The 18,093-nt window shown below is 52.2% G+C and overlaps 1 protein-coding gene across 3 annotated transcripts in view; it reads right to left on the bottom strand.

Moving 5' to 3' along the window:
- Window positions 1-8,257: 8,257 nt before the first annotated feature.
- Window positions 8,258-18,093, bottom strand: part of LRRK1 (leucine rich repeat kinase 1) — a 123,153-nt gene continuing 113,317 nt past the window's right edge. For all 3 annotated transcript variants that reach the window (XM_079911609.1, XM_079911608.1, XM_079911610.1), the window contains 5 exons: window positions 17,227-17,344; window positions 15,863-15,979; window positions 11,911-12,761; window positions 11,423-11,524; window positions 8,258-9,555 (listed from right to left, as the gene is read on the bottom strand). In XM_079911609.1, coding sequence (XP_079767735.1) covers window positions 9,378-9,555; window positions 11,423-11,524; window positions 11,911-12,761; window positions 15,863-15,979; window positions 17,227-17,344 — 1,366 coding nt within the window. In that variant the 3' untranslated portion in view covers window positions 8,258-9,377. The remainder of the gene's footprint in view (window positions 9,556-11,422; window positions 11,525-11,910; window positions 12,762-15,862; window positions 15,980-17,226; window positions 17,345-18,093) is intronic.

Raw genomic sequence — 18,093 nt, 5'->3', positions numbered from 1 at the left:
GTGGTGCATGCTCAGGGGGCGATCTGGAAAGGAAGGAGGCTTCTCACTTCAAACAATAAAGGCACAAAACCTGCTTCTGAAATCCTGTCACTATTAGAAGCAGTCCATAATCCCTCACAAGTGGCCGTAATGCACTGCCCAGGCCACCAGAAGGGTGAGACTCACACAATAAAGGGCACCTGGTTAGCTGACCAAGCTGCAAAGAAAGCAGCAAAGAAAGGTAATTATCAAGCCATGATAGGGTCACTTCTTCCGCAGATTGACTTGTCAAAATATCAGCCAGTGTATTCAGAAAAGAACAGGAGAGGGCCAAGGAGTGGGGTTTCACTCTTGACCGTAACTCACCTGGCTGGAAATGTAATGCACTAGGAACTGTTTTGATTCCTGAGGCCCTCTTGGACACTGTGCTGAAGCACATTCATGACAGTACCCATTATGGGAGAGATGCCACCTGCAATGGATTTAAAATTATATAATGGGAACTCACCTACAAAAGACCATCCAGCGAGTCACTCGGAATTGTATGATTTGTGCTAAAAATAACCCTAAAACTGTTGTCAGACCTCCCCAGATGGGGCCCCAGCACAGAGCGACCTGCCTCACAGAGGACTGGCAAATAGACTTTACTCAAATACCTTAAATTGAGGGAAACTTCAGATACCTGTTGGTGTGTGTGGACACTTTTTCAGGATGGGTGGAAGCATATCCCACCCAGACAGAAAAAGCCTCCCAAGTGGTTAAAGTCCTCCTTAAGGAAATTATTCCCCAGTTTGGACTACCTAACATCCTCCAGAGTGATAATGGACCTGCTTTTGTCTCTAGCATAACCCAATAAGTGGCTAAAGCACTGCAAATTAATAGGAAGTTACATTCATCCTGGAGACCACAATCAACAGGAAAATCTGAGAAAATGAATCATACGTTGAAAAGGAGCATTGCTGACATATGTCAAGAGGCTAATATAACTTAGGATAAGGCATTGCCAGTTACCCTGTTATGGATCAGAGTGGCTTCCAGAAGCAGGGTTAAATTAAGCCCCTATGAAATATTGTATGGTAGGCCATTCTAGGTGTCTGCCCGGGCAGGGGAATCTGTAAATGCTCTGAAAGACATAGCTGTTGCTAATTATGTTAAAGCTTTGGGCACTATACTAACCTCTGTTCATGAGTTTGCTTCCAGCAGATCTGCCTATCCAACTGAGGTAGCTTTGCATCCTTTCTGACCCAGAGATCGAGTCCTCCTTAAAACCTGGAGAGAACAAGGGCCTGAGCACCAGCTGACTGCAAGGTGGACAGGACCACATGTGGTATTACTCACCATGCATTAATCTGTCAAATTGGCTGGGATAAAACCTTGGATTCATCATATTTGGATTAAAGCTGCACCACCATCATCAGAAGACGACCCAACTCCTGAGAGGCTTGGAGAGCAGTGGGTTTGTGAACCCTTAGAAGACTAAAGGTTGCTCTTCAAAAAGGATGTGTTGAGATTGCAATTTCCTTATAGATGGAGAAGGATGGGTCCATCTACTTGTTTAATCCTGTTCTACTGAATAGCACAGCATCAGGTCCAAATAATTGAGAATTGTACTATTTACTAAAAATTCTAAGAATTATCCCCTGCCCAGTGCTGATGAATTCCATTCCACGATCACCCATCACTGCCCCTACACAGCAGGAAGTAGCTAAGAGTGGTCATTGCCCCTTATCCTACAAGATTGTGGAATGGACATTGACAGTGGGGAATTGTAACTGGGAAGAGCTAAATCGGACTCCATGTTGGATCTGTTTCTTTGACTTTAACTTTGCTTTTCGTTGCTTTTGTTATTATAATCGTACCCTGCCTCAGGGAAGCCTGCCCCTCTGCCTCAATGTTAAACTAAAGTGCCTCTGTTCAGCTCACAGGGAGACAATCTGATCCTGCCCACCTGTGAATGGCTGCAAGAAAGAAGAAATTAACACATGCCTTCACTGAGGCTGGTCCCCCCAGGAGATGTTTCGCAAGGCTGATGGCCCTTTTTACTTTACTTCCCCACTGCCTCTCGCTCTCTGATTCTATAAAGGAAACTGGCATCCAGACCCTGATAAGATGGTTTTTGGGGACCCTAGCCCACCATCTTCTTAGTCTGCCAGCTTTCCAAATAAAGTTGTCTTCCTTGCCTCAACAGCTCATCTCCGACTTGTTGGCTTGTCGTGTGGTGAGCAGAGCAAGCTTGGACTTAGTAACAGTATCATTCCAACTTTTTACAACTTGTGTTGCAGGAAGTGGGACCCCTTCCGGGGCCCAAGAGTGGGCTCTTGTCTAACACTCGGAAATGAATTGTCCGAGGAGACATGTGCTGACAAAGCAAAAGACTTTATTGGGAAGGGGTGCCTGGGCAGAGAGCAGCAGGGTAAGGAAACCCAGGAGAACTAATCTGCCATGTGGCTCACAGTCTCAGGTTTTATGGTAATGGGGTTAGTTTCTGGGTTGTCTCTTGCCACTTTGCTTGGCCCACAGTCTGACTCAGGGTTCTTCCTGGTGGTGCTCACATCTCAGCCAAGATGGATTCCAGAAAGAAGGATTCTGGGAGATTGGTAGGACATATGGACTGGTATCTCCTTCCTCCTTTCAGCCCCTCCCATATTCTCCTGGTTTTTGGTGGCAGCACCATGTTCCTTATCAGGACCTCCTGTTGCAAGACAGCTGACGCAAGTGGTTATCACTGTGCCTGGTCAAGGTGGGTGGTTTTGGTCAATGCTTCCCTAACACGTACTATTCAGTTAACTAGTTAACATATCACCACAACTCAGCCTGAGTGAGCCCCTCCCTTTAAGGTGGACCCCTTTGTCCTTTGAATACTACCCCTGAAATCCTTGGATATCCAGCTTGCCTCAAGTCCATTCTATTTAAATAGTGTGTGTATGCTTTTGTGTGTGTGTTTGTATGTTCATGTGTTTGTGTGTCTGTGCGTATGTGTGTGAGTGTGTGCAGACATGGAATCAGCTGCCTTCCAAAGAGCCCTGCTTCATTTTGGTGGAGAAGTGCAGTAGGTCCAGATCTAAGAGCTAGAGGCGTATGTGAGAATGGTGATGTATGAAAGGGCTACTATATAAGTCACTTTTAATGACAGAGCTCCAAAATGTTTTTGACGATTTTATATACTAGTTTTGATTTACTTTTTAAATAAGTAACACTCATGATTTAAAAAGCCCATCCTAGCTATCTGACTCACCTCTCAAGGCAACCAAGTGTCCCAACTCTTGGTCTCACAGCTGAAGGCTGTGATATCACATGGATGTTCCCAGTTTCACAAATTATTGTGCTGTTCCCCCATGCCTTACCTTTCTTTTAGGATGAGCCTTTTTTGCCCATTTAGACCTCTCCTGCCTGTCCCTTTTCTCGAGAAGCTCTCAGTCTGGGGAAGACAGCAAAGCAGAGTGGACAGCACCGTGGAGCCTGGTGCCAAGGGCGTGATACCCACGTATGAGTTTGCTGGGGGGGGGGTGGGCATGGGACGTCGGCATCCTGTATCAAGCAGGATGGCCAGGTGAACTTGGGTAACAAACCACAAGGTTCACTTCTTGCTCTTGCTCTGTGTCCATGGCGGGGTGTTGGGGCACTCTGAGTCACCTCTCCAGGACTCAGGCTGATTGAACAATGACCAACTATAGCTGCAGGTCCTGGAGACAGAGTGGGGAGCACCCTGGAGGGTCTCACACAGATAATGCAGTGCTCTCACACCAGGTGATGGGCACTCCTTCCACTCACCCCATGCCCTGTTTGCCAGAACTAGTCACATGGTCTCTCCTGAAGGCTGGGGGTGGAAGATGCAGCCAGATCACAGGCCCAGAAGATTGGGGAGCATTGGTGATTGCCTTGAGGATGACACAGACCATGGATGGCAAAGTGGAAATTTATTTTATTTTATTTGTGTGCCTATTCATTACTCCTATTTCATTTTTTAAAGTATGTGCTCCCAACAGGACTCCTAAACATTCCTATTGCCTTCTTTTTTTTTTTTTGTTATACGCGGGCCTCTCACTGTTGTGGCCCCTCCTGTTGCGGAGCACAGGCTCCGGACGCGCAGGCTCAGCAGCCATGGCTCACGGGCCCAGCCGCTCCGCGGCATGTGGGATCTTCCCGGAGTGGGGCATGAACCCATGTCCCCTGCATCGGCAGGCGGACTCTCAACCACTGTGCCACCAGGGAAGCCCTCCTATTGCCTTCTTAACATCCATACACCAGCTTTCATCTATTGTGATGTGTGTTACACCTTAACTCAATTCTCAAATAAAGGTGTTAGGAGAAGTCTTCTTGATACTTCAGAAAAAAACAGATTTATTCTTAAAGTTGGGCTGTTTCACAGGAACAGAACCACTTGTGTTTCCCTTAAGCAGTTCGCAGAGAGGACTTTTGTGTCCCCCTGGGTGAGGGTCCTGGGTACCCATCCCAGGTAGGGGACATGGTAATCATGACTGGGGGGCAGGGAGGGAGTCTTGGCCCTAGGTCAGGAGTGGGGCTGGACTGTCACATACTTATCTCTCTTGGTCCCGAACCAAACCTGACGGAGGGTAAGACCTGTCATGGCCATGTCACAGAGTAGGAAACAGAGCCACAGGGGAGGGGTAGCTTGCCTGGGGTAGAAGGTTTAAACTTGCAGGATGCCACAGCCTTAGTTTTGGCGTTTGGACAACTAGGATGAAGCCCCAGACCCACCTCTGTAACTGTGGTTGCTCCAGGGACAAGATCTACAGGCCATACCCAACGCTCACGATGCAGAAGTAAGCTCTCAGGCTTGTCTGGCCACAGAATGTTCCAGTCCCTTGTTTCTCAGGTCCCTCTGCCCAAAGTTGAACAGATGCTTGTTAGGACCAGCTCCAGGTCATTACCTGTTAGGTCTCAGGGCTGTGTTTCGGCTAGTGGAAAATGTACCTGAAAGTTTATGAATTGCATTTGGCTCCTAGTAACAGAGAGCTGGAAAATATTTTCTTAAACAAGAAAGTACTTTCCTTGTCTAGGAGGTGACAAGGAGCCTGAAGGGAGGCAGCCAGGGCTGGCGTGGAGGGCTGCCTCTCTATCACTCTCCCAGGCCCTCCCTGCACCCCCAGGGGAGCCCTGCCCTCTTGCTCCAGCAAGGACCAGGGAGGCAGGGGCAGGGTCAAAGAGGCTCCTGATGAGTCAGCCCTTTGATGGACCTTCCCCAAGCCCTACTCAGGCATCTCCACACTGTCCCTGGCTGAGCTCAGTCCCAGGGCCACCGCTCCCTGTAAGGGAGGCTGGGAGCTGATGCACCAACAAAAGCAGGGTCTGTTACTGAGCAGAAGTGGGTGCAGTGAGCAGTTTCTGTGATTCTCCAAGTGCTGTTATAACTAATACACCCCCTCCATTTCCCTTTGACTGCTCCATTCTGCAAAGGGTGGGAAACAGTGTCAGGTACTAAGGGATGCAGAGAACTTGAGGCCCCAGGCCCTGACATGCTGGAAGATGTGGATCCTTCCAGGGCAGGATTTCCATGTTTCCTGGTTTTCCTGAGCCTTGGGGGAGTTTGCGTGTCACCTCGCATCCCCTTTGGGGCTCACTGAATGCTTTTTGCAGGATGTACTCCCAGCCTCGAAGGCGCTGTGTAGGGAGGTGGGGTCTGGTGTGCTCCCCCCGCCCCCCTGCCACGAGGCAGGGTCCTTGCAGAGACTCTGCAGGTCTGAGCAATCGGTGGTGCTGGAAGGTGGTGGTGGTGCAGCTGGTAACCAGTCATCAGAAAGGCTGCTGCTTCCCAGGTGCAGGGCAGGAAGAGGCTGGGCTGCCCTCCGCTAGGGGAGGAGTCTGACCTGCAACTGGGCTGGATGTGCTCTTGGCAAGAGTGGAATGGGGTCAGAGCCCACTGATCTTGGTCAACTGTCCCCAGCCCATCATGCCTGTCCCTCTGCCCGGCCCTCAGCCCAGAACTCTGCCTGCATCCGCAAGACAGCCAGGGTGAGTTCTGGTTCAGCCATGGCCCCGGGGTCAGAAGGACATGACAGACTGTTGGCCCTGCCCCTGGAACCTGACCCCCTCGATGGGATCAGGTGCCTCCACCGAGGAGAGGGGACATAAGGGGGCTTCCCATTACCTCTTGACACCAAAGCCAAGGTGTGCCCTTCCTGGGTCCAGCCTGGCTTAGCCTTCCTAAGAAGGCTATTTTACAATTCAAACAGTGCCGAGGAAGGCATAAAGTAAAAATAAAGGGCTTACTCCTCAGTTCTCCTCCCCAGGGGCAACAAATGTCTACCTGATTCCTGGGCATCCTCAAGGATATTTTCCCTGTGCATGCACATATAGCTGTACAACTTTTTTTTTTTTTTAATGCAAGTAGTAACTCTATACACACTGTACTTCAAGTTGCTTTTTATAAAAACAACGCATTTATTATACCTCAGAGGACACGTCAGACCAGCACCATTAGCACTGCCCCGTCTCTGAAAGGCTGCAGAGTATGGCACTATTGGAGATACAGGTATTATACAACTTCCCTCCTGATAGAGGTTTAGGCTGTCACTTGTTTGGGACCATTATAAGCAATGTTGCAGTGACATCCTTGTTCTATATCTTGGAACATTTTCACAGAAGTTAAGGATCAAATATTTAGTGGGACTGCTAAGGTAAGGTCTTGGGGTATGTGTGTTTGAAATTTAGGTAGATACAGCCCAAATGCCCTTGAAGGAGCGGCCCCATTTTAGAGTGCCTCCCCTTTAGTCCATCCTCCACTCAGCAGCCAAAGTGATTTTTAAAGACAGTTAGATCAGGGACTTCCCTGGTGGCGCAGTGGCTGAGAATCTGCCTGCCAGTGAAGGGGACACGGGTTCAATCCATGGTCGGGGAAAATCCCATATACCGTGGAGCAACTAAGCCCGTGTGCCACAACTACTGAGCTTGCGCTCTAGGGCCTGTGAGCCACAACTACTGAAGCCCGCGCACCACAACTACTGAAGACTGCATGCCCTAGAGCCTGTGCTCTATGACAAGAGAAGCCACGGCAATGAGAAGACCGCGGACCGCAACAAAGAGTAAGTAATCCCCGCTTGCTGCAACTAGAGAAAGCTCGCCTGCAGCAAAAAAGACCCAGTGCAGCCAAAAATACATATATATATATTAATTAATTAATTAAAAAATAAAAATAAAAAAATAGATCATCGAATACTCCTGCTAATACCCCAGTTGCTTCGATGGGTACCCACGCCTCTGATGCTATGCCTTGTCCGCCCTCCCCGCAATCTCCCTTCCCACCAAATGCTCCAGCCACACCCACTTCTCACCTGCCCTCCAGCAGAGCAGCTCATCCCACCACAGGGCCTCTGCGGGTGCTGGTCCTTCTGCCTGGTGCCCTCAGAGCTCCATGTGGATGCCAACATGAGGGCCATAAATAGCATTTTATTTTTGTCTCCATGACTATCATCTTACTGTTGGGTGAGGTTGAGTGTTATATCCTCTACCTGTTTTCCTCTCACGTTTTCTCTTTTTCATCGATAGGTACAAACTCTTCGTTTAAAAGATAAACCAACTATTTGTCTCTCATTTTTGTTACAAATATATTTTTCCTGATTGTCCATCTTTTGAGTTTGTGGTAATTTTTCCACTTAAGTGTCTAAGTTTTAGGTATTCAAGTTCATGGACCATTTCCGTATGGTTTCTAAGTTCGTGAAGAAGCCCCCTCAGCTGGCTCTGAGAGGCCACGAGCTGAGCTCCTGCCTCCACTCACTGCAGCTTGTGCTAGTCCTGGGGCTGGGCGAGTGTGGAAAGGCAGGCTGGGGCCCGATCGTGGGGCCCTGAGTGTCTCAGAGCAGTCTGGCTGTGGGGGATGTGAACCACAGGTTTGGGGCAGAGGAGGCGTAGGACCCAGTTTGCATTTGAGAAGTTAACTAGGCAGCTATCGGGTGCGAAGATGAGAAGAAAGGGGGAGTGGTGACCTCCAAGAAACTGCTGAGGGGCCAATGGCTGTGACATGGGGAGGCTCAGACCCTTAGCCCCCCTGAGGCCACTAAAAGGAAGTGGGGAGACCACAGCCCATCTCTGCCCACAGAAACTGCTTAGGGGCAGCCTTGCCATGGGCGAAGGAGGGGCTGCCCCTTCCACTGGGGCAGTGAGTGGGCCTGGGTGGGAAGAGTCTGCGCTGTTATTACATGTACTCTACAGACAGAAAGCCATGACTTCACTCTTGAGATGAAAGGAATCACATTTGCCCACATACACAAGCAAAATCTTGTTTGATTTTTATAATTTAATTTTAGAAAAAGGTCAACAGCTTGTACTGGAGGATGATCTCACATTCACACTCCTGTTCTGGGTTTAGCAGCCTCAAATGGTTACTCTTGATAACGATGTGAACATTTGTGCATAGGTACGTACATGCAAGTATGTGCGCAATTTATGAAAGTTCTTGCCATCATACCCATACATCACCCTGTTAACAATTTCACTTTTTTACTCTGCTGTATGTGTTGCGTAGTAAATACATAATTTGATATAAGCCTCATACGATGTGATTTCACAGAGTCCTAACCATTGAGATATGACTTAACTTGTTAAAGTGATAAACAAGATTATTATGTGCAAACAGGGTTTATGCTCCAGCTGCATCCAAATTTATTTCACAAAGCTGTAAACACAGGCCCTTTCTCGAGTCCTGATGATTGAGTCTCTCTGCCTTCTGTCGACAGGAGAGGAATGTAAAGGCTGAGTTGGTGCTCTCGGCCCTGTGTTGGCTCTGGCTTTCCAGCCCTGTCACTTAAAGAAACTCATTCATTCCCCAGATTGGGCAGTGCTCCTCGCTGGGGTCCTTCTAAGGCTTTTCACACGAGACTTTCCCAAGCGGGGACATCTGATCTCAGCCTGCCCGAGCGGGGCCCCGGGCCCCGGGGACTCAGGAGCTTGAGAAATGTGCTGAGAGCCTGTGAGCCACCGGGGGAAGGGGCAGGGGTCACAGCCCTCCTCCCTCCCTGCCCCGAACTGCTCCCCAACTGAGAGCCCCTAGTGTAATTCCACCCCAGACCTGGGGGTGAAAGTGGGGAGGCCCATTATGCCAGCAAGGCCCAGCCCCACTTCGTGTGACCCAGCCCAGCCCTGAGAGTGGATGGAAGAGGCAGGTGGACTTTGGCCCAATCAGACCCCACCATCTTCCCTTGGGCTGTAAAACCAGCATTGGGGGGATGGGGGTATCCAGGGAACTCAGCCCTAGGATAGGAGAACCCTCAACCCCCCCAACCTGGGCGGGGTGGGAACTTCTCAGCACTTCTTAGCAGCAAGTGGTTCAGAGGAGAACCCAGTCTGCCTCCTGGGTCTTTAGAGGGCTGCAGGCTGCAGGTGGAGAGGTCAGGCTGCTGGCCCATGCTGTCCAGGTCCGAGAAATGCTCATCTCACAGGAATTACCTTCTCTTCCGCATGCAATTCTCCAGCCGGCCCAGCTCCTCATAGGACTGGTAGAAAATGTCAAACTCCCGGGTGCCCCAGCCCCTCCAGACAGCCAGGCACCACTCCAGCTTTTCGTTCTCAAAGCCGCACACAACTGTGTCCTTTGCCACTACGGCAGCATCCACAAGCACCCTGCAGAGAGAGGGGGTCTGAGAAAACCCACAGGGGTACCCACTTGGTCGGGGCTGTGACCCTCACCCTGCACCTTTTCGGAGGACACAGCCTGGTTAAGGGGGCATCTGTGCACCCCAGCCTGGCACCACCAATGTGCTGGGACACACTGCTTCTCTCTCTGTGGTCCAGCCTGTGGGCAGTCTTTCTAAAGCCTAAAAAGGGGCCTAGGGCATCATTTCAGGTTCACCTCAGAGCAGGTATCCTCCCTAATGCACCCCAAAGAGCCCAGAAAAAATGGTCAGTCCTCTGTGTCCACAGGTTTGGCATCCTCAGATACGGAGGGCTGACTGTACTGTGTCATTTTACATATAAGGACTTGAGCATCCTCGGATTTTTGTATCTGCAGAGGTCCTGGAAACAATCCCCTGCAGATGCTGAGGGAGGACAGAATTATCAATTCTACCTAATAATTCTTGCTCATCAATGGTCCATGACAGATTTTAAGCTTTAACTCAATTTCCTTGCCACCCAGCCCAGGCATGATTCTTCTCCCTTTCTAAGTTTCCACATACTTAAGAAATACAGGGCAATATATTAGGCAAAAAACCTGTACCAACAAGTCCTAACTATGTACATTTTTTTTGAGCCTGTGGATTGTTTTGCATGATCCGGGCATACACTGCAAGTTTCCTTCTGGGCCTCCGCGGGGCTGTGTGTCCCACCTCCGAGCACACACTGCCGTGTGCCCTGCCTGGCACTGAGGCCAGCATGTAAACTGGAACGTGCAGGGGCCTCCACTTCCTCAGGCCTTGCATGTCTTGGGCACTTGGTAGCTATTTGCCAAGGGAATAAACGTCTCAGGTGCATCTCAAAAAGCTGGCCTCCCTTTTGCTGGCTGCCTGGGCTGCTTACTCCCTACAGTGAGTGTGCCTGGCTCTTGGTAAACCTGTCTTTGGGGGGCAAATAGGAAAAACAACACCAGGAGAAAATTCAGGGGAACTAATGGTGGGCACTCTGAGGTCAACAGACCCGGGCTCTACAGACCTGCCTGCTTCCCTGGAAGCCTGACCTGCGATCTGGGAACTACTGCCGCCCACAAACTCAGCTGGTGCTCAGCAGCAAACCCAGGTCTTGTCTCCAGTATCACTTGCAGGGCAAGGGTCACTGGCCCGGGTGCCATAGACATTTCCTTTGTCATCATCCTACTCTGGGGAAAACAGGCTGAATGGGATTTCTCCATAAGGGAGATTAACCACGTGGGACTCAGCAAAGTGGGGGGTGTGGACATTGCCAGCTGCCTGACGACTCCAACACTGGCTGGCACCAGCCTCCCATCTCTATATTCAGGCAGACTGTGTCTGGACAGGCTGTCCTGCCCAGCATGACCCTCACAATGGAGTCTGGCCTGCCTCCTGGTGGGACCCCTAGCAGATGGGTACAGCTGAGCCTGGGAATGGGCATGGCGAGGGTAGGCATGGCAAAGGTTGGTGTGGTCTGGCTGTGTGGCTTCACCTGGTGCTGTATGGGAGGAGAGGCACCTCAGGAAGGGCTCTCTTGTTTGGCAGGAGGGACGGGGAATCAACTGGATCCCCATTTCAACTGCAGCTGAGCTTGGAGGCATACCCCAGGCAGGGCAGTTGGTCCACAGGTGCTCTGGGCACCCCAAAAACAGGCATCCATGACCAGTGGGTGATGGCCGGTTCAGCTGGTATTTGCTGATCGCCTAGGAGCTGCCTGTTTGTCCTCCGTCTATGGCCACAGTGGTGGACACCATGTTTATTGGTGGAGGACAGAAGGGTGGCGGCCATCATGCAGGGAGGTGGCAGTGAGACCTCGATTCCCTATGCCACACCCTGGGTTCTCTAGGAGCTGCCCTCAGTCTTACCCGTGCGGAGTCAGCTCTCGGGCTTTCAAGACAGCGATGACTCGGCCCCGCTGGGTTCCTGCATCCTTCTCCAAGCCAATGACGATAACATCTCCACCACGCCTAAGAAACCAAAACCCAGAAGGGGAACCGTTTGTCTAGGGCTGTACTCTCCAAGGGAAACAGAGCTGGTGTGCAGAAAGGCACGGGAACAAACACAGCTTCTGCAAATGGATTGAGTTACCGAGAGGGCCCCGGAGCAGGGCGAGGAGGCCTTTCCCAGTAGGAAACCTGACCGTGGCTCTCCTTTGTGGTGCCCTGAGTTCTCTGGAGGGCTGATGGGCTTTCGTGCAGCCCTTCTTAGATTTGCTAAAGAGATTCCCTCCAGTTCCAGAAGAGAGGGAATAGCTCCTGATGGATCTTGACAGTACCTTAAGGTTCCCCTCATTCTGCCCCCAAAGCAAGAGCAGTGGGTGGTGCAGGATGGTACTCCCTGTTGGGAAACCTACCTGGGGACCCAGATGACATCTTTCACGGCAAGGATCTTCACAGCCTGCAGGTGCTGGCTGAACGCCTCGCCATCCACGGGGCTCAGGTCATGCTCAGACCTGTCAGAGCCCGTGGTGGGCTCGAGCAGCCTGCTGGTGTCCTCGCAGTCAGTGGAGAAAGGCAAGCTGGAAGAGCTTGCGGGGGAGCAGGGTAGGCTTGCAAGGGATGTGGGCACCTGGAGGGGTGGAGACGAGGAGTAGGAGGACATAGAGCAGTAGTCGGTCAGCGAGTCCTGGTGGGTCAGGATCTGCGTGCCCAGCTCCTCACTGTACATGATGCTCATGTCTGCAATGCAGTCCTTCTTGGGCTCCTTCGGGCTGGCTGTGGAGCAGTCCAGGGGCTCCAGGCCCATTGGGTGCACAGGAAACACGTCCCTGAGGGGGCTGGGGTCCCCGCAGAAGTATCGGGCGCACAGCTGGTAGGTGGCGGAGTGGTACATCACCAAGCAGTTGGCCCTGTCGTCCAGGCACCAGACGACCTCCTCCCCATGGCACTCAGAGCCGCACACGACTGACGTGACCACCGAAGGGGCTGAGTAGGGCTCCAGCCGCCTGCTGATCTCCAGGGCCACGCAGTCGATGACCAGCAGGCCCGGCCCGTTGCTATACCAGACCTCGGATCCACTGTTGACCACCTCCATGGCCTTCACGGGGTAGGGGTTCTGCCTCGCGTCTTCATCTGGGATGCTGAACTTGGACCTGTTGGCTGTGTGTGAGCACAGGTAGGAGCAGCTGTGGTCTGGGGTGCCGTGCACCATGGGAAACACCGCCACAAGCCCATCAGCCAGGCCTGCCAGCACCAGGTAGGAATTCTGCGGGGAGAAGACAGGGATGCTTGATGCCCTTGCGTCTCGCGCACCCGGGACAGAAACAGTCGGTGCAAGACTCATCTCTGCACGTACTCTAGGTGGGCATGCGCTTTCTACCAGCACTTCCTGGAGAAGCCAGCTCCTAAAAAGGCAGCGGCTGCCAGCGGGAGCTTCTGGGTACGCTCCCAAAGGAGGTGCAGCTCAGGCCCAGAAAAGCCACACCCATCCCCCCTCCTGTGAGCAGCAGGAAAAAGGTCCATGGCACCCGAGCAAGGGGCACATGTTGCCTGGACCACACAGCTTTTCTTCCTGGGTTTCTTTTTTTTTTTTTGCGGTACGCGGGCCTCTCCTGTTGCGGAACACAGGCTCCGGATGCGCAGGCTCAGCGGCTATGGCTCACGGGCCCAGCTACTCTGCGGCATGTGGGATCTTCCTGGACCGGGGCGTGAACCCGCGTCCCCTGCATCGGCAGGTGGACTCTCAACCACTGCGCCACCGGGGAAGCCCAACCTGGGCTTCTTGCAATGCCAGCAGGAGGGAGCTGCCTTCTCCTTCAGGTCACCAGGGCCTCCTTCTGAGGCAGGATGTGGCGCCCTCCTTCCCCTGAAATCTGCTCCTTAAGGTGACAGCAGTTATGGACACCCTATGGGTCTGCTCTTGGCCTCCTGCCTGCTGCCCCACAAGCCGGGTGCTCCATAAGAGCAGGCCTGGGTCTGCGTGCCCACCACTGCCCCCGGCACTGGCCTGCACAGGGAAGGGCTGAGTCCCAGTCACCTCTGTGACTCCCCCCAGTTTTATGCTCAAGGCACAACACATGCTGCTGAACTAATTCTTGAAGAAATCACTTCCAAATTCAACCCTCTTGTGGAGGCACTTTTTGGCCACTATGCCACATTCCCCGCTTACCACATCTACTCTGAAATGCCTGTGGTTTAGGCAATGATGGGGTCTTGGGGTGTCTCCTGCCCCCGCAATGAAGCATGTGCTCTTCTACAACCACCAGAGGTCATCAGGCAGAGGCCAAAGTTGCAGAGACTGTGCTGAATGCTGGGCCCAGCCCAGGCCTCCTCGGAGCATCCGTGCGGAGCTGGGAATGGAGAGCAGCTTAGCAGCCTAGATGCCTGGGTGGGGTTGGGGGGTGGCCAGGAAGAGTTCAGGAGAACAAAGCCAGAGCTGGGAGACAGCAGAGACGTGGGCCTTGTGCCAGGGAGGGTGAGCAGCAGAAAGCCCCCTTGTTGGGAGCTGGGAAGTTGGGCTATCCAAGGTGATGAGTGAACCAGCCTCTAGCTTACTGAAATCCACCTTCAGGATTCAAGGAAAGAAAACAGCCAAAGCAAATAGGAGCAAGGTCTCTATCAGTCCCGGCTCTGGGCCCCAGCCAGGCGGTGAGTCCCACATCCCAGATGGGTGTGGATGTGTGCGTGCAAGAATGCAGGGGTCTGTCATCCGTGGCCACAGGGCAGCATGGCCTCTGAGGGGCAGACTGGCAGGGAGGCTCTGCACAGAGCCAGCTTTATTCCAGCCGGTCGAGTGGGTGGTGGTGCCCTGGCTTGGGGCTCTGGCCAGCCATGGCTTTAAATAACACTTTGTGTTGAGTTCTGTGCTTCAGTGCAACCAGGTCCCGAGCTCCCCAGTTGCCCATGGGGCCACAGTCAAAAATGACTCTAAGGTTGATTTCAGTTTCTATTTTTTTAAATAAATAAATTTATTTATTTATTTTTGGCTGTGTTGGGTCTTCGTTGCTGCGTGCGGCTTTCTCTAGTTGTGGCGAGCGGGGGCTACTCTTTGTTGTGGTGTGCGGGCTTCTCATTGCAGTGGCTTCTCTTGTTGCGGAGCATGGGCTCTAGGTGCGGGGGCTTCAGTAGTTGTGGCACACAGGCTCAGTAGTTGTGGCACACAGGCTCAGTAGTTGTGGCATACAGGCTTAGTTGCTCTGTGTGCGGCATGTGGGATCTTCCTGGCCCAGGGATCGAACCTCTGTCCCCTGCATTGGCAGGCGGATTCTAAACCACTGAGCCACCAGGGAAGTCCCTGATCTCAGTTTCTTAAGAAATGAAACTGTAGAGGGGTGGAGAGGAGAGTGCATATATTTCACGATTGTCAGGAAGTAGTAATAATGCTCAAATTTACTCAGTGCGCTGGCCCAGAGATTTGGGTACGTTATGCCCAGAGATCCTCCTCTCAATCTCTTTTACACCCATTTTGCAGGTGGGAGAACTGGAATCAGATGATAATAGCCGACATGTTTTAACGAAGCCTCACCAATAATGACCCTTCGAGCAGGGAGCTGCACAAACAGGGGCCTCAGGGCCCACAAAGGGGTTCTGGAGGCCAGAGAAGCCTTGGGGATGCCACTGAGGAGCTGGGGCGAGGGTAGGGGCAGCTTCTTGGGGGGGTGGTCATGGCGCTTGATCTTCAGAAATGAAGAGGAAGAGGTGTTGAGCGGCAGGGTCAATTCTGGAGGGAAGGGCCTGCTCAGAGTGCGGTGCTGGGTGGGGAGGGGTGTGAGGGGGCAGCGGGGGGTGAGCCCTGGCCGGCCCTGTGGGCTGGGTCTGATCCTGAGGATCAGCAGCCCTGCCGGGGCCCAGGGCTGGGGAGGGCACCACTCGCAGACTCATTTGAGAAAGGCAGGGGCTAGAAGTTGAGGTGTTGAGTCTTCAGGGCCATGCTGGACAAAGAGGGACTGAGTTCTGGGACTGAGGCTGAGCACTCCAGAGGAGGCAGAGCTGAAGGGGGAGGGGAGCTGGCTGTCTGACAGGGGTGGCAGCCTGCCAGGGCCCGGTGACCAAGTGGCTGTGGGAGGTGCTGGGCCAGGCTCCTGAGGTCCCTGCTCTCAGAAGGGGAAGGGCACACATGCAACTGCTCCTTGACACCAGTTGCACCAGAAAAGCATCTCACCTGAACTGGGGCTGTGGCATATGCATGCAGAATGCAAGCCTTCCACTTAGCCCACTAATGATGGCCCCGATCTCCTATCTCTCTAAGGCTGACTGTGACCTAGGCTTGGTGATCCAGAAGAGCATGGCTCTGCTCCCTCCCCACCCGCCCAATGGAATGGGGAAGGGAGAATCAGAGACCTAGGCACCAGCTCCCCCTTACCTCACCTTTTTTATAACAGGCACCGCCAAGAAGCAGGTGACAATGGCTGGGGTGTCCAAAGCCCGTTGGGGCGTGTTCAAGGGACACATGCCCTTGAGGCTGTAGATGTAGATCTTCTGGTCCTGCAGAGGAGACAGTCAACATGAGAGCCGGGGGACTTCCCTGGCGGTCCAGTGGTTAAGACTTTGCCTTCCAACGCAGGGGGTGTGGATTCGATCCCTGGTCAGGGAGCTAAGATCCCACATGCCTCACGGCCAAAAAACCAAAACATAAAACAGAAGCAATATTGTAACAAATTCAATAAAGACTTAATAAACCAAAGAAAACCAAACAAAAAAAACATGAGAGCTGGGCTGCAACAGGCCTGCCGGTTCCTAGGGTGCACTCCGTCTCAGAAGGCCCTTTACGCCTTGGAAAGTAACTTATTGAGGCTTTCTGGTTGGTTGTTTTCATATTTCTGTTCTTTGTAAAAACTTGGAAAACTACAGAATATACTGAAGAAAAACAAAATCGCCCATACTCCAATACCCAGAGAAAGCCACTTTTGGGATTTGGGGCCCAGACTTTCAGTTTTCCGTGGGTATTGGTGTGTGTGCGTGTTCCCAACAGTGGGACCACACTTCTATGCTGTTTCCACACTTTTCTTCTCCGAGGATGATCAGTGCAGGCAGAGGCCCTGTCCACCTGGTCTGTGAGGGTATGATGCATGTCTATCGCTCAGAATTTGGCTCATCTGTTGTCAGATGTTTATTCTGTTCAAGTCTTTACTACTATGAATTATACTGGAATGAGCATTCTTATACACCTATCTAGTCTGAGTGTGTGTGCGTGTCTTGGTTTTTTCCTTAGAACAAACCCTTAAAGCTAAAATTGCAGAGGCTTACATGGTACAAATATTTTTGAGATTTCTGATGCATATTTGAACCATACTTGCCATCTGGAAAGCCTGCACCAGTTCATACACCCCCACCCAGTAGCTTCAGAGCATTTGTTTTGGGGCACTCCTCTCTGGAGTTCTCAGAAGACAGTTCCTTGCGCCTTCTGCTGACCTTTTTACATGAAGGCACGAGGCCTCAGAGCTGAGTGGATTTGCTGTGTAGACAGGTAATGTTATAAGAAACCCAGTCACTTCGCCAACCTGCTGGGGTTCTCCTCTTGTCGGGATTCTGCACTTGACACTTAGCTGAATCCCAGATATGCTGCTTGTTCACAGGGCTGCTGGCATTGCTCTGGGGTCTCACAGTTGTGGGCTGGGGTTAAATCTGAAATTCAAATGTACCTGGGTGTCCTGCATATTTAGTTGCTAAATGGGACCCCCCAGGGGCTGGTGTCGCCCACCTCGATGACAGCCCTGCAGGGGGGTGGTTACCTCAGTGGCCGTCCACAGAGAGTTCTGGACCTTGAGCTGGCAGCTCAGCTTCATGCCCGCACAGCTCACGCGCTGCACTTCCAGGAGGCCCTTCTCCGCGTTCACCACCGTGTAGTTCCTACAATCAGCAACAACTGTGCAGTCAGCTCAGGCCTCCCTCTCCCTGGCCTGGCCTGTAGCAGCCTTGGAGGAGGACATCAGCTGTGGGCCTTGTCCACCCCTTCCAGCCCAGGGTCCAATTTCGCATGTTTTAAGAGACTCAAGGACTGTTCATGTCTGGGGAAGAGCCTGGTTCTGCCTGCCTGGTAATGCTTGAACATTTGGGCAGAGAAAGGCCATTCCCAAGCAGAAGAAAGACCCTCCTCTTTCTGTGACCTTTGAGGGCTCAAAAAGTTGCCCACAGCATGAAGGGACACCAGGGGGCTGTACCTGCACTAAGGCCGCTCCCTGCCCTCCCACTGGCCATGTCTCCCCCCCTGCGCCCCTGCCACACACACACAGCAGAGTACCTCAGGTCAACCAGAGACAGATGGGGGAACTTCAGAGTAGACTGGGGGTCTCAAAACGGGCCCCCAACATAAGTGCTCTGAGAACTAACAAGCTGTTGTTTATGAGAGTGGCCCTTCACTCACCCGCCCCACCATGTTCCCCAGCATCGCCATCTCCCCACCATCCTTGATAGGCATCCAGCATGCTCACTGCCTGGAGGGAAGACTGCAGCTGGGGCAGGGGTCGATTATTCATCCAGGCCACACAGATCTTTTCCCCAGTCCAAGGGAATAAGTCAAGTGAGTGGATAGCAGTTCTTAATGTAACATTTTTCTGCCATCAAAGTTTGGAAACCCTTGCCATTGTTGACTGATAACG

This window comes from Stenella coeruleoalba, assembly GCF_951394435.1.
Source record: "Stenella coeruleoalba genome assembly, chromosome: 2".
NCBI classification, from domain to species: Eukaryota; Metazoa; Chordata; class Mammalia; order Artiodactyla; family Delphinidae; genus Stenella; species Stenella coeruleoalba.
This window is presented reverse-complemented; position numbering and strand designations above follow the sequence as displayed.